The following is a 22,733-nucleotide window of genomic DNA, read 5'->3' as shown; positions in this document are numbered from 1 at the left end:
CCTCTCTTCTTAATATCAAACTAAACCCTATCAGATTCAATCCAGAAAAAAACCCAACATCCAAGTTTCACATGTACACACTCAAACAAGGTTTGTCGACACCCAGGGTATAACATAGGTTTTTACTGCCCAAAGATGCCAACACAACCTCTAACAATAGAAGAAGCATTCATAACCAAGGTTCAGTTTCAATGACACCTATTTTCCCTTTAACTGGCTGACAATTCAGGTCCTGAGATGTGAGGAATTTAATTATTCCTGGGAGCAAACAGAATGGAGGGAAGCCTGGGCTGGCAATCAAAACAGAAATAAGAGCAGAAAGAAAAGATCCTCACCATCTGTCCGGAGAGTAGGATGGATCTTAGCAGATGGATATTTAGGGTTAAAGTACTCAAGATCTGTGTCTACACTATTTAAATAATTCAGATCTCCTGGCAAAGATGGATCACCTAGATACCATCAACATAGAAAACCTGAATATTCTATGGACTAGTGGAAATGGCACAGAACTAGGAATCAGAAGTTTGGGGTTCTAGTCCTGGTTCTGGCCCTGGCCTGCTGTGTGACTTGGGCAAGTCACAATCTCTCTGGTCCCACTTTCCTCATCTGTAAAATTGAGGGACGGGACCTCATCACCTCACAGGGACCCTGTCACTCCACCTTCCTCTTATTCTTCCATCTACTCCCTGGACCTCTGGGCTCGTGTTCTGTCTGGGGGAGAGAGAGGAGAATAAGTCCCTCTTCTAGACTGTAAGCTCCTTGTGGACAGGGAACCTATCTACCAAATCTGTTGTATTGTACTCTCTCAAGAGCTTAGTGCAGTGCTCTGCCCAAAGTAAGGCCTCAATGAATACCATTGCTAGATTGATTGGGATAGGAAGATGATAGGGACCCAGTGTCTAGAAGGGGACCCTGGGGATTTTTGCTCAAGGAAATCCCCAATTGGTAGTCATTCTGTAGTGCAGAAGGAAAATCTCAGAAGACAAATGCCTCAGCAGCAAAAGGGAGCAAAAATTAAAACTGCCTGGCAGAACCAGTAGCCAGTACAGAACTTTCCACTCTCACTGACCTCTAGTTAGCAGAGAGGCTAAAAAGGTACTGAACCAGGGCTCAGCCAGAACTCATCCTATATTCATGCTTCAGTGGCTAACTGATATGGGAGATAATGTCATTATCACACATTTTTCAGAGGAAAACTGTAACTATACTCTCCCAAATGTGCAGTCAGAGAGAAGTAATAACTAGCTTTTTTTTAAATGGTATTTAAGCACTTACTATGTGCCAGGCATTAAACAATGGGTTACATACAAAATAATCAGGTTGGACACAGTCCACGTCCCACATGGGGCTCACATTCTTAATCCCCATTTTACAAAGTAACAGGCACAAAGAAGTGAAGAGGCTTGCCCAAGGTCCCACAGCAGGTCTGGGACAGAGCCAGGATTAGAACTCAGGTCCTCCAACTCCCAGACCCATGCTCTTTCCACTAGGTCATGCTGCTTCCCTAACCTGAACCGCAGAGCAAGCAGCCTCCCCCCCACCCCCCCACAACCTTGATTAAGAGATCCCAGTTCTTCCTTCCCATACACTGGGCAAAGCACCCTCTCTTAGTTGAAATTGAATGTTTATCATTATAAAGCCAAGACACGAAGAGCAAAGAATAGTGAAGATCCACAAGGTACAGAACAGAAACACTTGGGGTATTATGGACACGTTTCTCCAACTGACCTAGCTTCGACCCAAAAAAGAAAAGGAAAAAACAAAGACAACAACAAAAAAACAAAATGAAGTGATGCAGAACATTCTACAGCCTGACTCAGATTAAATCTTTCAGAGAACACCCGCTTGAGTACTCAAATACTCTGGACTCCAGCATTAACCAGATGGTAGGAGGTTATGAATATACACGAAAGTAAAACGTGGCTATTTCATAAGAACTGGCATTTTGTTTAGAGTCAACTAACTTCTCTGTTTGCATGGCAACTAAGAACCTGAGAGCAGGAAGCCTCTAAAAGCAGTGGTGGACATATACAAGGTCTCTCAGAAGCAGCCAAACAACATGGAATATAGTTTCCTAAAATGCAGTCTTGAAGGAACTCTGCATTTTATGAAAGCACAGGTTGGTAGCATTAGAAAAAATGATATTTAATGAGCATCTAACTACAATGCATTGTACTAAACAATTGAAAAATAAAACAACAGTACAAAACCTGTTCCCTGCTTACATGTCCAAGACTGAGCTCCCTATCTTCCCTCCCAAACCCTGTCCTCTCCCTGACTTCCCCATCACTGTGGACGGCACTACCATCCTTCCCATTTCACAGACCCACAACCTTGGTGTCATCCTTGACTCTGCTCTCTCATTCACTCCAGACATCCAATCCATCACCAAAGCCTGCCGGTCTCACCTTCACAAGATCCCCAAGATCCGCCCTTTCCTCTCCATCCAAACTGCTATCTTGCTGGTACAAGCTCTCATAATATCCCGACTGGATTACTGTGTCAGCCTCATCTCTGATCTCCCATCCTCCTGCCTCTTCCCGCTCCAGTCTATTCTTCATTCTGCTGCCCAGATCATCTTTCTACAGAAACACTCTGGGCATGTCACTCCCCTCCTCAAAAACCTCCAGTAGTTGCCTATCAACCTTCACATGAAACAAAAACTCCTCACTCTTGGCTTCAAAGCTCTCCATCACCAAGCCCCCTACCTCACCTCCCCTCTCTCCTTCTACACCCCACCCTGTACACTCCGCTTCTCTGCCACTAACCTCCTCACGGTCCCTCGTTCGCACCTGTCCCGCCGACCTCTGGCCTACGTCCTACCACTGACCTGGAATGCCCTCCCTCCTCACATCCGCCTAACTCTCTTCCCCTCTTTAAAGCCCTACTGAGAGCTCACCTCCTCCAGGAGGCCTTCCCAGAATGAGCCCTCCCTTTCCCTCTGCTCCTTCTCCCCTCCCCATTCCCCTTTCCCCTCCCCACAGCACTTGTGCATATTTATATATATTTATTACTCTATTTTAATGATGTGTATATCTCTAAGATTCTATTTATCTAGATGATATAGATGCCAGACTATTTGTTTTGGTTTGTTTTGTCTGTCTCCCGTTTAGACTGTGAGCCCATTGTTGGGCAGGGAGTGTCTCTATCTGCTGCTGAGTTGTACATTCCAAGCACTTAGAACAGTGCTCTGCACATAGTAAGTGCTCAATAAATACAATTGAATGAATGAGGTAGCTTACATTCTAATGGGAAGAGACAAACAAAAATTTTTTTACAAGAAGCGGAAGCAGAATCGATACATTGAATGTTCAGTCAAGTATACATTTAGACCTAGGTGCAGAGGAGGGGTATAAATATGCAAGTTCTAAGAGGCAGGAAGATAGGAGTCTTCATAATGGGGCTAAATTGGGCCAGCATCCTAACCCAAAACTGAATGAGCTCAGGTCATGACTGTCCACCCCATCAAACTGCTTCACAGCACTTTCAAACCAGTAGGGAGGCAAGGGCTCGGAGGCAACCACACATGCTATGGCTTTTCACACGTGCTCAATTATTCCCACAGATAACTGGAACTACAAATCCCAGCAGCCCACTGGGACAACTGCACATTCTCATTAAACACTGCACACGTGAGCTAGTACTACACAGATTGGACCTAGATAATATGATAATAGGGCTCTGCATAAAATCTGTAATTTTATTTTGTATTGATGTCTGCCTCCCCTCTATAGACTATAAACTCATTGTGGGCAGGGAATGTGACTTTATTGTTGTATTGTACTTTCCTAAGCACTCAGTATAGTGCTCCGCACACAGCAAGCGCTCAATAAATACGAGAGAATGAATGAGAGAGACAGGTGTGAGCCAGAACCAAACTAGGTTAGGAATTTGTGGTCAGGCAGGTCTCTACCTCATGGTCTCATATTGCAGCTGGGGAAGAGAAGAGAGAGGAACAAGGAAGAGCTGGCCTGGAAGAGATACTATAAAGATTAAAAAGGTGCTGCTCTGGGTTACAGGGAGAAAAGAAAGCATGGGGGGAGGGAAACAAACTGAGTAGAACATCCGTCTTCCCCTTTATATTGTGAGCTCCTTGTGGGCAGGGAATGTGTCTACCAACTCTGTTGTACTGTCTTCTGCCAACCACTTAGTACAGTACCTTTGCACATGGTAAATGCTTGATAAATACCACAGATTGATTTGGAGCTAATGTGAAAAATCCAACTCTTCAGATTGTCATCCAAGAGGATGGAAAATTCTGGCATATATAAGATTTCCTAGAAGGGTAGGTCCTACGCCAAAGCCAAAGGAAAGGCTAAAGAACTTCAAACTTGGAACACAATCAACCCAATCAATAAAGGTATTTATTGAGCACTTACTGTGTGCAGAGGACTGTACTAAGTACTTGTATTGAGAGTACAATAGAGTTGGCAGACATGATCCCTGCCCACAAGAAGCTTAAAGTCAACAGGGGGAGTCAGGAGACTTGAGTTCTAATTCCTGCTCTGCCACTTGCCTGCTGTGTAACCTTGGGCAAGTCACTTCACTTCTCTGTGCCTCATTTTCCTCATCTGTAAAATGGGGATTAAGTACTACCTCCTCCTACTTAGACTGTGTGCCCCAAGTGGGATGGGGACTGTGTCCAACCTGATTATCTTGTACTTATCCTAAAATTTAGTACAGTGTTTGGCACACTCTCACTCTCACTCACTCAGTGGTATTTTATTAAGCGCTTACTATGTGCAGAGCACTGTACTAAGTGCTTGGAATGGACAATTGGGCAACACACAGAGACAATCCCTGCCCCATAACGGGCTCACAGTCTAAACAGGGGAGACAGACGGCAAAGCAAAACAGAACAAAACAAAACAAGACAACATCATCAAGACTAAGCGCTAGGAGGGAATACAGAGGTGGGAATTAGATACGGTCCCTGCCTCTCATGGGGCTCACAGTCTAATATTAAGAATGGTATCTCTTAAGCACTTACTAAGTGCCATGCACTGTTTTAAGGAGTGGGGTAGGTACAGGGTAATCAGGTTGTCCCTAAGGGGGCTCGCAATATTGAGCCCCATTTTGCAGATGAGGTAACTGGGGCACAGGGAAGTTAAATGACTTGCCTAAGCAGACTCACGGCACAGCAGGGATAAGAACCCGCAACCCCTGACTCCCAGGCCCCTGCTCCTTCCACTAGACCATGATGCTTCTCCGGAAGAAAAATTTCCCGGCAGCGTGTGGTTTGGACACTAAATTCAAATCACTGGAAAATGTTGAGTGGGTGGCTAGAGGAAGTGCGGGGAAGAAGAGTTATTTCTAATGTTCAAAAATGGCCATGGAGAATTCTGCTTCTGCTGGTAAATTTAAGTGGGACAGGGAGAGAGAAAAATTTGGATCCCACCAAATGCTAAGTGCTGGTGTATAGTGAATGATTAAGAAATAACAACAACAACAAAAAAAAAAGGCTAAACAGGTTGGACATAGTCCATGTCCCATTTAGGGCTCAGTCTTAATCCCCATTTTATGATGAAGTAATGAGGCACAGGGTCACCCAGCAGGCAAGTGGCAGAGCTGGGATTAGAACCCATGTCCTCTGATACCCAGACCCGTGCCTTTTCCACTAGGCCATACTCCTCAAGTTTAAGGTTTTAAGCTTTTAATCAACTGAAGCAATAAATGACTCCTGGTGGCCAAACCCGAGGACAGATGAATGGAAGCTGAAAGCCCAACTCTTTCAACACAAAAATTGCCAAAAAGATCAATGTGGGTTCCTCTCTGGAGGGCCCTAAGGCCTCGGAGCCGTGTTCAGCCCCGCAGGGAGGACTGAAGGGGCAGGGGCAGGGAGGGCCAAGTAGCCCAGGCTGACTTCATGGGCACAAGGTCCTGCCCCATACCCCCAGTGCCCTGACCTTTCTCGTTTGCACTGGGCACCCAAGAGACCAGGTCTCCTCTATTCATTTTTCAAAAATGGCCTGAAAAGCTTTGAGCGTTTGTGCCAGCAGGAGTGGATGGATGCCTCTGGCCTGTCTTGCTGGGGGTGGGGTGGCTTCTGGCTCAGACCCAAAGCTGCCGCCAACTGGTCACACCCTCTTCCTCCCCTTCACTGGCTGCAGCCCTGCCAGCCCCCATTCCAGTTTAGAGGGTTATGGGGGACCACAGGCCCTCGGCTCAGAGTCCCCTCCATCCCCGCCTGTCACTCCCACCTGCTGTCCTCCCCGCCTGCTCTCCTGTCCCCTGCTTCCTTGCTCTACGGAGCTGCAAACCTTCCCCCTACTCCAGCCCTCAGCACCCGTGTCATGGGGTCAGCCTGGCGGAGATCACGGCCCCGAGCCCCCACAGCTGAGTCAACCTCGTGGCCGAAGGTTCAAGTACTGCAGTCCAGACAGACAGATATGCTATGCCTGCCCTCAAGGTCCAGGGTCATACTGGCGCCCCAGGGCACCCAAGGCCAGAGGACCCGGAGACGGCCAATAGGACGAGGATGAGACCTGCCCCCCGGTAGCGAAGAGTGCCATGGAGCTGCTCTCTGGGGGGCAGGTAGACACCAACCCCTCCATCCCAGAGCCTGCTGCTCCCTGTCCTCATGCCCCAGCTCTTAGCTGGGGTGGTAGTGGGGTGGCCGGTGGCATCCAGGTACAGCTGACCTCACAGCTCCTCTGGGGCCTCCTCCTCCTTTCTGGCCCCCAGGACCTTGGGGGAGGCCAGATGGTTGCCGTCCTTCCCCTTCTTGGGCCGAGCCTTGCCCTTGACTGGGGGGGAGAAGGTCAACGAGGTCTTACAGAACTCCAGCGGGAAGGTGCCCAAATCCCCATCAAAGCAGTTCTTGGCCACCTGCAGGTAGCGCTTGCCTGGCGCCGTTACCAGCTTCCTGTCCTGGAGGATGAGGACGTTGTCTGCCACCTCAGCCAACCTAGAAATGGAGTCTGCCTGCAGCTCTCTTTTGTCGTCCTCTTTATGGGGGCGGACGACCACGGTCACGTGGCAGCCGCTGTCGGTGGCGAACTTCCTCAGTGCCCCAATGACGTTGTCCTGGGTTGTGAGCCTATCTGCCGACCGCTGCCTCCGTCCCATCACCAACTGCAGGTTGTCGATGATGACGTGGCAGATGTCATGCACGTGGACTGCAAGGTGCATGGTGTCCAACACAGTATTGATGTTCAGGGTAAGTTCAGGCACAGGGTAAGTGCTTATTAAATCATCATCATATGCCATTTCCAAACCATAGTGACTTGATGGACATATTTTCTCCAGAATGTTCTATCTTCTGCCATATCTGTAGTCATTCTGATATGTATATCTATACCATTATTATTATTCCATTGAACATAACCACCGCTTGACCATTTCCCCACTGGGTCTCCTAGTCAACATCCCAAACCAGGACTACGAAAAGGCCTCAGTAGTCTGGGAGCCGGCGCATTTTTACTTCCCAACATCACAGCCAAACTGACCATTCCTAGCAATTTGAATCCATAAACTGATCAAGCTTTATTGAACAAAACTGGACTAGATCAGAAAAAAGAACTTTCTGGCCCCGATTTGACACAGAAGACACCATCTAAAGACACCCCTTCTAGACTGTGAGCCCATTGTTGGGTAGGGATTGTCTCTGTTACCGAATTGTACTTTCCAAGCGCTTAGTACAATGCTCTGCACACAGTAAGCACTTAATAAATGCAATTAAATGAATGAATGAATGACATGGGGGCTTCACCTGAATCCCAGTATCCCTTTTCTACAAGGAGGGTGACAATCAAAAAAAAAAAAGCTAAGGAGGAGACTAAAAACATCCACACAATCTGCATGGCTGTCCTGTTCACTTAAAAACAGATGTTATATTAACATGCACAGAAGTGCGCCATTAGGGTGACCTATAGCTCTGTCAAAAGAGTAATGCATATTGTGCCGAGTTGGCTTTTTTGCTCAAGTCATCGGCTCTTTAGTGGAAAAGGCTGCTCCATGTCACTTGCAACGTAAATCCCTCCCAGATCATATTTCTCCATCCATGTTCTAGGCCTCCATCGCTCAGCTACCATTTTCTGCACAAACAACCCCCTACATTCTGCCAAGAGAGTAAAGAAAACAAATGCATGCCTGCAGAATGACTCAATCTCTGGAAGGAGACTTCTGGCCCTTCACTGATGCAGATTAGTTAGAACTGAGCAGGCACTGGGAAGAGGAACCGCCAAAGCCATTATTTCCAGAACACTCCTGTTTTTCATTAAACTCCCCCTTCCCCTCCTCAAATTCTCACTCCTCACAGGGACTGTTGGAAATGTAAGATGGCAATGACCAGCAGTGTTGCTTTGTCTTGGAAAACAAAACGTGAGAAAGGGGAGAGAGGGAGTGAGGTCAAGCCACTGTTCATCTGATTTTCCACAACATTCTATCTTTCAGGATTTGCCCCTCTGCCTTCATGAAATGAGAGTTCTCCCAAGGGCTGATGGAGACCTGACCTAGTCAGGAAGTTTCATGCTTTAATCAGACCGCTACACTAGCCAGGACTGCCCAGCCCTGCGCAATCCTCGTTGTCATAGAAAAAGCCCAATTCCTTGATTCAACTATCTGTACAGTAATAAAGATATTACTATTGTCTACCTCGCCACCAACCTCTCACCCACTTCCTGCCTCTGGCCTGGAACACCCTCTGTCCTCATATCTGACAATCACTTTCCCCAGCTTCAAAGTCTTATTGAAGGTATATTTTCTCCAAGAGGCCTTCCCTGACTAAGCCCTCATTTTCTCTTTTCCCACTCCCTTCTACATTTCCCCTGCACTTGGATTTGCTCTCTTTATTCACCCCTCCCTCATCCCCACAGCATTTCTAGACATACCATAGTTCATTTATATATTAATGTCTGTCTCCCCCTCTAGACTGTAACCTCACTGTGGGCAGGGAACGTGTCTACCAACTCTGTTGCACTGTACTTTCCCAAGCACTTAGTACAGTGCTCTGCACACAGTAAGCACTCAATAAATGTGATTGCTTGATTGGTTAATGTGCAGTCCAGAAAACAATTTTTCCAAGCCAAAAGGCATGCATTTGAGCTTCTTAGTCTCCACTGAGATAATTCTTACAGAACTTTCGTTTTCAAAATCTTAGACTTCCCGTAAGAAAGGAAACATAATAAAGACTGCTAAACAAATCTGGACTTCCCTAATTTGGATCTCTGACCATGTGCTCTGACCTTTCTGCACTGTCCTCATCAACATCCAGTTTAGGAAAATTGATCACAGCTTCAATTCCCAAAGAGCCCTCCCGCCGCCCCAAAGTCAATATGTGTCCCTCGGCCAAAACAAAGCAACCTACCCACGCAGTGAGCATGTATCCATAAGACTGTCAAGTTCCAGATGGGTCCACTGCCTACCAATAATTTCACATTGGTGGCCTAATCACACTGACCGAATCTCTTCAAATTCAAAATGTTCTCTCGCCTTATGTAGAATAAATGGCTACAAATTGGAACTAGAAGATTCTGTTGGTAGCCTAATCACTGACTGAATCTCTTAAAATCCTAAATGTTCTCTTGCCTTGGAGAATAAATGGATACAATCAGGAATCAAAGATTCAACCAATCAATCAATAGTATTTATTGAGCATTTATTATGTGCAAAGCACTGTAAACGTTCAAGAGGATGCAACTGAGTTGGCAGGCAAGTTCCCTGCCCATAACAAACTTAGAGTCTAAAGAGGGATAAAGGCATTAACAAAAATAAATTATGGATATGTACATAGTGCTATGGAGTTGAGGGAGGGAGTGAATAAAGGGCACAAATCCAAGTGCAAGAGCAAGAATCTTCACAACCTGTCCCAGCTATGGAGCTGAGGGAGGGAATGAATAAAGGGTGCAAATCCAAGTGCAAGAGCAAGAATCTTCACAACCTGTCCCAGCTCGACTTCTCATACCCTATGAACGCAGGCATGAGTTCTGTTTCTCTTTCTGGGAATGGATATGCCAGAGGTGGTCCCTCCTCTTGTGGGTATATAATGAGTATTCTTGACTTTCTGCTGGTGAAGTGCTCAGAATTGCAAAGAATAATCTGTTTTACTTTAACGATGGTGGTAACTATTTCACTGATGGAGGTCATTTGTAGCTAGGCTCTGGCAACACTCTCAAGGTTAGTCCAGAATTGTTTTTTTCAACATTAAAGATTAATCCAGAGAATGTAAACCATGCAATGAAATGCAGTCTCTTCTACTCTATATATTTTTACCACCTTTAGCAAACAATCAGAGCCACAATGGCCTTCTGAAATTTTGGCTGCCTTTTTCCCCTAATCTGTCATTTTGTGGGCATGGTATCGTCTACACCAACTCTTTCATATTATACTCTCCCAAGAGCTTAGTACAGTGCTCTGAACACAGTAAGTGAACAAATATCATTGATTTTTTTCAGTGACCAGAATTTATACTGAAACAAACGCTTTGAGGGGAAATAAAATTTCTATACTCAAGCATCTCCTTCCCCTAATGTGCAAATTCCCTGGGTTAACACTGTGGTAATTCAATTACTGTTAATAAAATCTTCTTAGAGGAGACCAAGTTACTGCAACATTTGGCAGGTCAAGTCAGCATTGGTTTCTAGTACCTGGTTATTTTCTATTCAGTTCCTTAAATGTAGACTTCAAAGCATTCCTGGAATACCACTGACCCCCCAAACCTGCTCCTTTACAGGCACCCACAATGTAACAAGGGAGGTATCCAACTCTGTTCCTCTAAACAAATATTTAATCAAATCTTAACTTGGCCAATTTAAATGGACGGATCTGGTTATCTGATATACACCGATAATATTTCATAGTATGATGAATAAGTCTTTTTTTTTTTTTAAACAACGAAGCACAGATTAGTTTAACATGAGGATTTGGCAAGCCTAAGGTGTGACCAGCAGTTCAGCATGTCCTCAGAGCATTTATCTTGTTTACTTGAAGTGTGGTTGTCCCACTTCTGCTCACCATACAGCAGCTGCTTTGGTATCTTTGCTGTCATCCATTCTTTGCACCTGACTAGCCCAGCACAACTGTACTGCAGCAAGCACAGAGCCAATACTTTTATGCTGTAACATTGCTTACTAGATATGATAATTACAGAGCAGACAGATATAAAAGAGTGCAAAAGTCAGTAACAAGGCCTCTGAGCTGTATTTCCTCCTCTTCCAGAAACATTTCATATCAACCTTTGGTAGCTAATAAACAAGTTTAGCTGCCCTGAGAAGTTCACCAGACCTGAAGATTACTCTATGATGGTATGGCCAGTCAAATGAGAATTAGTGGCACTGTGCTCAACTCCAAACCATTTCCAATCATAATAATAATTATGGTATTTGTTAAGCGCTTGCTATGTGCTTACTGTACAAAGTGCTGGGGTGGATACAAGCTAATCAGGTTGGACACAGTCCCTGTCCCCTGTGGGGTTCACAGTCTCGATCCCCATTTTACAGATGAGGTAACAGGCACAGAAAAGTGAAGTGACTTGCCCAAGGTCACACAGCAGACAAGTGGTGGAGCCAGGATTAGAATCCTTGACCTTCTGACTCCCAGGCCCATGCTCTATCCCCTATGCCCTGCCCCATCCCCCACAAAATGAAGAAGGATTGCCTATAGATCCTTTATTTTTCATGTGGTTTATGCAGCCACACAACAAAAAAGCTGGAAAGCTTGTACTTTTGTTCCACCAAGAGGTCATCTCAGAGGAACAGACTACACACATCCTCAAAAATTCTGACAAGTCACCCCAGAAGTACTCTAACAGCATTCTTGACTCAAAAGTACGTCATGCAAAAGATTAAATCGACTCATCTTAAACAAATCTTTAGAAGACCAGTAATGTACCACCCCACACCAAGGAAATCCAACACAGTCAACAATCATTTGGTGGTATTTATTGAATACCTTACTTTGGGCAAAGCATTGTACTAAGAAGAGTACAATAGAGTTAGATCCCTTCCCTCGAAGGGCTTAAAGTTTTGTGGGGTAGACAGAAAAAAATTATAGATAGAAGAGACAGGAAAAACAGATACGTAAAATGAGTGTGGCTTAGTACCGTAAGTCAATATGTATGAAACTGTTAGAGAGAGGTGCTTAAGTGTGTAACTGGGGCTGGAGTGCTGTGGTGGTAGCAGAAAAACTAATCTAGGAAGGCCTCCTGAAGAAGATGCTATTTCAGAAGGACTTTGAAGATGGGGATAGCTATGGTCTGGCATGAAGGAAGGCAGGGGTGAACAGGAGGTCAGCAGTGAAAGTGTCAAAACAATGCACAGGAAGTATGGGTTAATTTGAGAGGAAGGAGGAATGCAAGCTAGGGTATAGTGGGAGAAGAGAGTGGATACGTACTAGTAGCATTTTGTGAGTTCCCTGGGTGGGGGGAGGAGAAAGAGAACAGATTGAGTGCTTTAAAAGCTGATAGAAGAGGAATGGGCAGCCACTAGAGATTTTGTAGGAGTGGGGAGACATGACCAGGATGACATTTTAGAAAAATGATTTGAGAAGCAGAGTGAAACATGGACTGGAGAAGAAAGAGACCAGAGGTTGATGCAGCAGTTAAACCTGAATATGACAAGTACCTGGACCAGTGTAGTGGTCACTGAGATGGAGAGAAACAGATCCTGGAAATGTTATGGAGGAAGAATTGACAGAATTTGGCAACAGACTGAATGTGACAGACTGGATGTGGGGGTTGAACGTGAAGGAGGAACTGAGGATAATGTCAAGATTATAGGTTTGAGAGACAGGAAGGATTGGTGGTATTGCCAACTGTGGTGGGAAAGTGTGGAAGAGATGATTTGAGAGAAGATGAGGAGTTCAATTTTGGACATGTTAAGCATCAGGTGTTGGCAGGATATCCATTTACAGATACCCTGGAGCCAGGAGGAAATATGCAATTGCAAAGAAGAGAAGTCAGGGCTAACAAGGTAGATGTGGGAGTCATTTATTATAGAGGGGCTACTTGGAGTCAGGGGAACAGATGAGTTGCCCAAGGAAGTGATGGTAGATTAAGAGATGGGGAGCTAGAATATAGCCTTGAGGGACACCCACAGTTAGGTTGACAACAGAGGAAGACCCAGGGAAAGAGACTGAGAAGGATCCACCAGAGAGATAAGAAGAGAACCAGAAAAGAAAACCAAGGTTAGTGGGAAGTGGTGTGGCCTAGTGGAAAAAAGCACAGGCCTAGGAATTAGATGATCTGGGTTCTAATCCCAGGTCTGCCATTTGCCTGCTCTGTAACCTTGGGCAAGTCACTTAACTTCTCTGTGCCTCAGTTTCAACTGTAAATGGGGATTAAATCCTACACTCTCCTACTTAGACTGAGAGCCCTGTGTGGGCCAGGGAACATGTTCAATCTTATTATCTTGAATCTACCCCAGTGCTTAGTACAGTTCTTGGCACATAGTAAGTGCTAAACAAGTATAATAATAAATAATAATAATAATAACAATAGTGCTCCAGAAATGATTGGTCCAGGTTTTTGGGTAGTCAAGCCAGTCAATCGTATTTATTGAGTGCTTACTGTGTGCAGAGTACTGTACTTAGCGTTTGGGAAAATACAAGACACATTCCCTGCCCACAACAAGCTTACACTCTAGAGAGGGAGACAGACATTAATATAATTAAAATTACAGATATGTGCATAGGAGCTGTGGGGCTCAGAGGGGGGATGGTGAATAAAGGGAGCAAGTCAGGGAGATGCAGAAGGGAGTTGGGAGAAGAGGAAAGGGCGGCTTGGTCAGGGAAGGCCTCTTAGAGGAGATGTGCCTTCAAGAAGACCAGGGTATGACATGCCTGAACCAAGGTGGTGGCCATTAAAATGGAGAGGAAGGTTCATTAACAATATAGGGCTGAAAGCTGTCACTGAATTCAGATCTGCTTACCTTATATCTACCTCAGGGCTAGCACAGTGCTAGACGTTTAGTAAGTGTCTAACGAACAGCACAGTTATGAATTCTCCTGCCCAAGCAGTACCCTGTACAATATTGCATCCATCCATCGAGAAAGAGGAGGAAAACTGCATTGATACGACCATTGCATCATGTGGGAAAATATGGGAAGCATGTGATTGAATATGGCATCACAATTCTACCCTCAAATCTATCAAAGCACATTTCGTCCTCTCTTCAAAGCCCTCTACTGTCTCTGTAAGGCATTCCCCTCTCCCCACCTTGCCGCCCTGTCCTCACTTCCCACTCTTGATGATCAGGTCTCCGCTCTCAACTCCACCCTCTCTACTCATCTCAACTCTCTCACCCCCTTTCCCTCCGCCGCTCTCGCTCCACTAACCCACAGCCCTGGATCACCTCCTCTGTCCGCCTCCTACGCTCCTATGCTCGAGCTGCCGAGCGCTGCTGGCGAAAGTCCAAGCACCAAGCCGACCTCATACATTTCAAATTTATCCTTTCCTGCCTTAACTCTGCCCTCTCCTCCACCAGGCAAAACTTCTCCTCCCTCATTGACATCCATGCCCGTCACCCCTGCTAATTGTTCCAGACCTTTAACTCTCTCCTTAGGCCCCCTGTTCCTCCCCCTCCCCCATCTCTTACCCCCCAATGATCTGGCCACCCACTACAAAAATCAACACAATCAGGTCTGAGCTCCCCAAACTCACCCCTCCCCCTCTCCTATCCCCCCCACCAACCCTCTCCCCTACTTTCCCATCCTTCCCTGCAGTATCCTCAGAGGAGATCTCCTCCCTCCTCGCAAGTACCACCCCCTCCACCTGCGCCTCGGACCCCATTCCCGCTCACCTTATAAAAAACATCGCCCCTGCCCTCCTCCTTTCCTTAACTTCTATCTTTAACCACTCAATCTCCAATGGCTCCTTCCCCGCTGCCTTCAAACATGCCCACGTCTCCTCCATCCTAAAAAAACCCGCTCTCGACCCCACTTCCCCTTCCAGTTATCGCCCTATCTCTCTACTACCCTTCCTTTCCAAAATCCTAGAACGAGTCATCTACACTCGCTGCTTAGAATTCCCTAACTCCCATTCTCTTCTGTACCCCCTCCAATCTGGCTTCCGTCCCCTCCACTCTACCGAGACTGCTCTCTCAAAGGTCACCCATGACCTCCTTCTTGCCAAATCCCATGGCTCCTACTCCATTCTAATCCTCCTTGACCTCTCTGCTGCCTTTGACACTGTCGACCATCTCCTCCTCCTCCACACCTTATCTCACCTTGGCTTCACAAACTCCGTCCTCTCCTGGTTCTCCTCTTATCTCTCTGGCCGGTCATTCTCGGTCTCCTTCTCCTTCGCAGGCGCCTCCCTCCCCCTCCCATCCTTTAACTGTTCGAGTTCCTCAGGGGTCAGTTCTTGGCCCTCTTCTGTTCTCCATTTACACTCACTCCCTTGGTGAACTCATTCGCTCTCACGGCTTCGACTACCATCTTTACACAGATGACACGCAGATCTACATCTCTGCCCCTGTCCTCTCCCCCTCCCTTCAGGCTCGCATCTCCTCCTGCCTCCAGGACGTTTCCACCTGGATGTCTGCCCGCCACCTAAAACTCAACATGAGCAAGACTGAGCTCCTCATCTTCCCTCCCAAGCCCGGTCCTCTCCCAGACTTCCCTATCACCGTGGATGGCACGACCATCCTTCCCGTCTCTGAGGCCCGCAACCTCGGTGTCATCTTTGACTCATCTCTCTCATTCACCCCACACATCCTATCCATTACCAAGACCTGCCGGTCTCACCTTTACAATATTGCCGAGATCTGCCCTTTCCTCTCCACCCAAATGGCTACCTTACTGCTATGGGCTCTCGTAATATCCCGGCTAGACTACTGTGTCAGCCTTCTCTCTGATCTCCCTTCCTCCTCTCTCGCCCCGCTCCAGTCTATTCTTCACTCCGCTGCCCGGCTTATCTTCCTGCAAAAACGTTCTGGGCATGACACTCCCCTTCTTAAACACCTCCAATGGTTGCCTATCAACCTCCGCTCAAAACAAAAACTCCTCACTCTAGGCTTCAAGGCTCTCCATCACCTTGCCCCTTCCTACCTCTCTTCCCTTCTCTCTTTCCACTGTCCACCCCGTACGCTCCGCTCCTCTGCCACCCACCTCCTCATCGTCCCTCGGTCTCGCCTATCCCAACGTCAACCCCTGGGCCACATCCTCCCGCGGTCCTGGAATGCCCTCCCTCCTCACCTCCGACAATCTAATTCTCTTCCCCTCTTCAAATCCCTACTTAAAGCTCACCTCCTCCAAGAGGCCTTCCCAGACTGAGCTCCCCCCTTTTTCCCTCTGCTCCCTCTACCCCCCCGGTCACCTCTCCACAGCTAAACCCTCTTCACCCCCCTTTCCCTCTCCTCCCCCTCTCCCGTCCCACCCCCTCAGTACTGTACTCATCCGCTCAACTGTATATATCTTCATCACCCTATTTATTTTGTTTAATGAGATGTACATCACCCTGATTCTATTTATTTGCCATTGTTTTTATGAGATGTTCTTCCCCTTGACTCTATTTATTGCCATTGTTCTTGTCTGCCTGTCTCCCCCGATTAGACTGTAAGCCTGTCAAAGGGCAGGGACTGTCTCTATCTGTTGCCAATTTGTACATTCCAAGCGCTTAGTACAGTGCTCTGCACATAGTAAGCGCTCAATAAATACTATTGAATGAATGAATGAACTGATATTCACTTCCATAATCAAGCCATCCCAATCTTTTCTTAGCACTTAAGTGTACATCAGTTCATTCATTTCTTTTTTCCTTACTTTGGTTGTTACCACTTGTTCCCATTTTATGTATCCTACCTGTGTCTGCCTTGTCTTTACCATTGCTCCTCAAGGGCGGGGACAGCGTCTTCAATCAACCCCAGTGGTATTTATTGAGTACTTACTGTATGCAGAGCACTGTACTAAATGCTTGCGAGAGTACAATACAGAATTGGTAGACACGTTCCCTGCCCACAACAAACACAGTCTACAGTCTTCTACTTTTACTGTGTACTCTCGTGCTCCTAATATAGAGCTCTGCCCACAGCAGCTGCTCAATAAACACTAACGATGATCGAACTTAGTTTATATAGGGGTAAACTCAGGCCAACTTTCTATATGACTAAGTTGAACTGGCCACAGATGTCTTGAATCCAGTTCCTCGATTTACTTCGTATCATCTACAAGCCACACACACTCAGTCCTCCTATAATGTGGGGCTTGTGCTCTCATAAAACCCCTTGTTATAGAAAACTTGCACTGTAATACTCACCTATTTTGATACCATGCATGTACACACAAACCATTCCTTTTGGTACTGCACGCAACACACCCAAATAGACTCACGTTGTCAGACAAAATGTTTCCTAATTCCCTAACCATGTTCTAGTCAGTCAATTGTATTTACTGAGTGCTTACTGTGTGCAGCATTGTACTAAGCACTTGGGAGAGTACAATATAACAGTAAACAAACACATTCCCTGCCCATAATGAGTTTACAGTCTAGAGTACCAAAATTCACAGTGTCAAATCCAACAGCCTCTACTCCAGCTTAATCCTCCCCAACCTTTCAACTGCCTTGGACACTATGGACCACTACCTTCTCCTACAAAAATGATCTAACCTTGGTTTCAGACATCCACCTCTTCTGGTTTTCTTCCTATCTGTCCAGTCACTCATTCTCAGTCTTTTGCACACTCCTCCTCTGCCTCCCACCCTCTAACTGTGAGATTCTCCCAAGGCACATTTCTGGGTCCCCTTCTACTCTCCCTTCTGTGTTGCCCTTACACTTGGATCTGTACTCGCTAAGCACTTGATAGTTACCCCACTCTCGGTCCCATAGCATTTATGTACATATCTAATTTCATCTGTCTGCCCCTTTAGACTAAGCTCCTTGTGAGCAGGAACAAATCTAAGAACTCTTAGGTTGTACTCTCACAAGCACTTAGTACAGTGCTCAACAAATACAACTAATGCACTGGAACTCTCTCCTCCTTCATAAATGACAGACCAACACTCCCCCCTCCTTCAAAGCCTTATTAAAATCTCATCTCCTCCAAGGGACCTTCCCCAACTAAGCCTTCATTTCCCTAACTCCCTCTCCCTTCTACATCGCCTTTGTACTGGATATTCACCCCATCCTCAGACCCACAGCATCTATGTACACATCCATAATTTGTTTCAGCACTTGTCTCCCCCCTAGACTGTATGCTCGTTGTGGTCAGGGAATGCATCTAACTTCTGTTGTAATGTACTCTCCCAAGAGCTTAGTACAGTAGTCTCCATGCAGCAAGTGCTCAGTAAATATGATTGATTGATACCCACCTTATGGCATGAGTGTACTTGGCATGACAGGATCACCAACAATGAAGGTAACCAGCTTAATGCATATTAACCTAAAAATATCAAGTGTTCAGGATGAGTCAGCTTATCAATTCACTTCTTGGGTGTTCCAAGAGGCCTAGAACCATTAACAATTCTGGGAAAAGGAATAGGACACCTTGGGCAGTGATGGCTATTTGGGGGCTATTTTTTCTTCAACTTTACTCTGCCATTAGTGAAATACAGAATCCAAGCTTGGCATATTTTCTGTGCTTTTCCATCTTGTTTATAAGAAGGGAGTAGCCAGGCAATTGTTTAAGTCAAATGAGTGTCACTCAGGTTAGGGTAGAGTAAAAGGAGCATTTATTGCCAAACAATACAACAAGTTCCAGGCCACAGAGTCTATGGGCAATGAGGCAACCTAAGCCACAGGCATGACTTCTCTAAAACTAAACAGCAGACCACACATACTCCCTCTCTTAAAATAGCAATGTCTTAGGTTTCCAAAAGAAATCAGCGAGACACAGGAATCCCACTCTTCAACCTCCCAACTACTAATTACTAGCTGAAGCAGAATTCTTATGAAAATGTATATTTCTTGATCTGTGGAAAATGGAGACAAACCTTTTACTACAGTCAGTATGCAATGGACCACAAAGACCTACCCAAACGGGTTAGAAACTTTGGAAAGTCAGACACAGGCCACTTCCATTAACTCCTAAAACAATTGCCTAGTTCCCTGATGCCCCTCCCTCTTCTTAAATGAGCCAAGACTGCACCACATTCATTATTATGGAGTAGGCCTCTTCCCTAGGCACTTTAGTTCAATGGAATAGAAATTAATGGCACCGAAACTAAGAATACCAGGAGAAATACAACTCAGATTTGCAGAGTCAGATCATCTTGCAATCAATACTTATCACTTCATTTTCTATAGGGGAAAAGTACCCAATTGAAACAAATCCTTTTTCAAGATGTCTCATTCTTGGGAAATACTCATGTCAAATATAAGAACATAAGTCTAGCATTTATTCTTGCAAATTTGGTCTGGACTCCTTTCTGTCCTGTTCACTCACCCACATAACTCATGGATTTGGGAGAGTGTCTGACAAATACGTGAACATTGTATTAAGTCTGACCAATTAGAGTAAAAAAAAAATGCCAGGCAAATCTGATCCAGCTGAACACCACATGATTAGTCCTGTAGACTATAAGCTCATCAAGGGCAGGAAAGTGACTACCAACTGTTTTATTAATGCTCTCCTAAGCACTGAATATAGTGCTCTGCACACAGTAAATGCTCAATAAATGGCACTGATTGATTACTCCCTTTAAATGTGGAACTGTTCACAAATCCAGATGTCTTTAAGATGAGATCTGTCACCTTCTCCTGTGTCCTGCATGCACTATCAGCATGGAGACTAGAATCCAACCCCCTACCACCACCACTCAAGGCCTGGATACTATAAGGCTTAGACTCTCAAGAAGTGGCTATGCAGGTTCAGAAACACCACGTCTCAGAAAAATCACTCGCCTCTACATTGAAAGCTCCTTGTGAGCAGGGAACGTTTCTAACTCTGTTGGATTGTACTCTCTCAAGCACTTAGTACAGTGCTCTGCCCGTGGTAAGTGCTCAATAAAGATTACTGATTGATTGAAGTAGTGTGGCCTAGAGGAAAGAGCAGGGGTGACCTGTCAGGTGACCTGTCAGGTGACCTGGGTTCTACTCTTGGCTCTGTCACTTACCTGCTGTGTGACCTTGGGCAAGTCATTTCACCATGCCTCAGCTTCCTCATCTGTAAAATGAGATTTAAATAGCTGCTCTCCCTCCCCCTTGACTGTGAGCCCCAAGTGGATAAGGGACTGTGTCCAAACCTACCTAGCTTGCATCTACCCCAGTGCTCAGTACAGAGTTTGGCACATAGCAAGCGCTTGACAAATACATGATTATTATTGGTTATAGCAACCTGGACCAAAACTGCACACGTCTTTCAGTTCCAACCTGGTTGCTTTCCTTGCGCCTTACTTACGCACCCCCCATCTCCCAAGCCCCCACCCACCCCAGGGCTGGTCATTTTTCAACTGAGTCCAGAGGCTAAAGTCTCTTCCCCGAGGGGAACGTCTCTGCTGTCTAAGCCCTGTGCTAACAGTGAGAGTGGAAGAGGGTTATTCTAGGGGAAGGTCCCTCCGAGTAGAAAGCCTCTTATGGTAAGATGCATGTGGTCAGTGGTCCCTCTCCGTTCGGACTTTCAAGAAACCTGAGAGTCTTCTCTGGGGCCACCGATCCCTCCTTGAAAAAAAAAAATGGAGGTACACTCCAGGTCACATTTCTGCTCTCCCCCAGACTGACCACTGGCATGTCTCCCCAACTACCATTTTTAAGAGCGTTCCCCGAACCCCTACGGGGGAAGTGGGCGGCGGAGGTTCATTCATTCATTCAATAGTATTTATTGAGCGCTTACTATGTGCAGAGCACTGTACTAAGCGCTTGGAATGAACAAGTCGGCAACAGATAGAGACAGTCCCTGCCGCTTGACGGGCTCACAGTCTAATCGGGGGAGACGGACAGACAAGAACAATGTTGCAGTCGGCCCTAGCCGTGCACCGCACCGCACTGCACCGGGAAGCGGAGGAAGTGGGTGGGGGCAAGAGGAGACCGGTTTAAGGGAGGGGCCGATCGATCCGAAGACCCCTTGTCATCCAAGGGGTGAAAGGAGGAGCAGGACCAGCCTCCTCAGTATCCCCGCTTCTCCCCGGACCGAGAGCTCCAGATGGCAAGCCTGATCTCTAAGCCCCCGGAGCCCCTCTCCGGGCCAAGAGCCGGCCACAATGCCGCAGCCTGTCCCCCTCCTCTCTTCCTGACATGTTGGCCGGGGGGGCGAAGATGCTGCACACGTGTACGGAAGGGAGGAGGAGGGGGAATGATGAGTATAACAGGGGAAACCCGAACGAAAGGACGGTTACCTCCTTGAGCTGCTCCATCTCGCTGCGGATGGTCTCGTATTCAACCTCCAGTTCCTCATACTGCTGCTTGAGCTGCTGCTTCTCCTCCAGCACCGCCAGCCCATACTCGGCCGCCTGGATCTTCTCGCGGGTGGTCTCGCTTAGTTCGTGGAAGAGCCGCTTGACCTCGCTCCGCAGCCACTCGGGCTGCGATTCCATCACCAGTTTGGTGTACTCCTCCTCCTCCGTGGCCCCCGACATGGCTGGGGAGAGATCGAACGCTTTGGGAAGAGAGGCAGGGGGCGGTGGGGAAGACACGCTGCACGGCGCCCGGTTACACCTCAGCAGCTGCCGCCTCCCATCCCGGCCGCCGGCTGGCACCAGATGGGGTTCCCCAGCCGCCCCTGTTGGCCATGAATCGGAGGGGTGGGTTCTGCCCCGGTCCCCTGAACCCTGATCGGGAGCTTCCTCTACTCCGCTGCTCTCGCTTTGGATGTTAAACCATTCTGGCCTCGCCTACCCGGCTGGCTGGGCACTCCCACCCGCCTCTGGCAGGCGTCTTCTCGCCGCCCGCCCTGGCTCGAATGAAACTGGGAGGGCAGCACCGCAGTGAACTCATTCACCAGGCACGCCACCGTCGCTCAGTCTGCCCATAAGGATTGTAGGGGCTGTAGTCCGGCTTCCCACCCCTTCCCGGTATCGAGAACTACAAACCCCAGAAGACCCAGACGCCGCTGCTTTTCCTTTCCTCCCCTTCCCATCCCATTCCGCCCCGCCCCACCCATTTCCACTGGGCGAGGCTGGAATGGGGTGTGGCGGTCCCTCTGGGAAAGGCTATGATTGGTCAGACCCGCTGGAGAAGAGTGGCTCTTCCCCTTTGTATCGCCGGACCTATGAGGTTTCACCGTGTCCCGATTCCCCCCCCCCCCCCCCCCCCCCCCCCCCATCCGTGAATGCCGTTCTGTTTGTTTTCCTTTTCCGGCCTCGAAATACTAGCATTCCCAAGCCAGGCAGCTTTTGCCTTTTGTGTGTGTGCGTGTGGTCACGCAAGAGAGAATGGAGTGGTTGATTAATCTCCCTGGCGATTGACTAGCTTGTTCACGTCTTTCCCCTACGGCGCTAGTGCAATGCAGTAGGGGTTCCGTGAAATTAATTGAGAAAGCTCCACGGCTCTTCGGACATTCAACCAAACCCTTTCCCCGAGCTCACTGCGGGAAGTGTCACTATAAATTTCTTTTCCTGCCCACACCAGGTAGAATGAACTGCACAGGACTCGAGCAGCATAGAGATAGTGTCCAAGACACCTGAACGGTACCTGGGGGGCGGGGGGAAGGAATTCTCAATCTTAAAAATAGTGTGTTTTAGAAAAAAATGAAAATGAGCTGAACTTTTCCCTGCAGCCTCCTGACCCTAGGTGGCAGCACCCAATCTGAATATTTTCGATGCCTGTCAGACACCCTGGCACACAGTGGGCACAATTGACAGATTAAATGCATTTGCAATGTATCCAAATGGGAGATTATTAAAGGTAAAATGCAGTATGGGGAGGC

General features: G+C 47.0%; 2 protein-coding genes across 4 annotated transcripts in view; both read right to left on the bottom strand.

Annotated features, from left to right (window-relative positions):
- Positions 1 to 21,877, bottom strand: part of BICD2 (BICD cargo adaptor 2) — a 158,916-nt gene extending 137,039 nt beyond the window's left edge. For 2 of the 3 annotated variants that reach the window (XM_029050470.2, XM_029050471.2), the window contains exon 1: positions 21,205 to 21,875. In XM_029050470.2, coding sequence (XP_028906303.1) covers positions 21,205 to 21,444 — 240 coding nt within the window. In that variant the 5' untranslated portion in view covers positions 21,445 to 21,875. Of the gene's footprint in view, positions 1 to 21,204 lie in introns of all 3 variants that reach the window. The other variant, XM_029050469.2, reaches the window with a different exon arrangement.
- Positions 6,556 to 7,209, bottom strand: LOC100088063 (twinkle protein, mitochondrial-like). The gene has a single exon (XM_039910139.1). It carries the CDS (start codon positions 7,207 to 7,209, stop codon positions 6,643 to 6,645), a length of 567 nt encoding a protein of 188 aa, XP_039766073.1. The 3' UTR covers positions 6,556 to 6,642.
- Positions 21,878 to 22,733: the final 856 nt, after the last annotated feature.

This window comes from Ornithorhynchus anatinus, chromosome X1 (genome assembly GCF_004115215.2).
Source record: "Ornithorhynchus anatinus isolate Pmale09 chromosome X1, mOrnAna1.pri.v4, whole genome shotgun sequence".
In the NCBI taxonomy this organism is placed as follows: Eukaryota; Metazoa; Chordata; class Mammalia; order Monotremata; family Ornithorhynchidae; genus Ornithorhynchus; species Ornithorhynchus anatinus.
The sequence above is the reverse complement of the archived record's forward strand: the minus strand, read 5'-3'. Positions and strand labels throughout refer to the sequence as shown.

What these genes read in the sequence shown, in the direction of transcription:
- LOC100088063 (XM_039910139.1), bottom strand. Translation starts at nt 7,209, where the DNA reads ATGGCATATGATGATGATTTAATAAGCACTTACCCTGTGCCTGAACTT.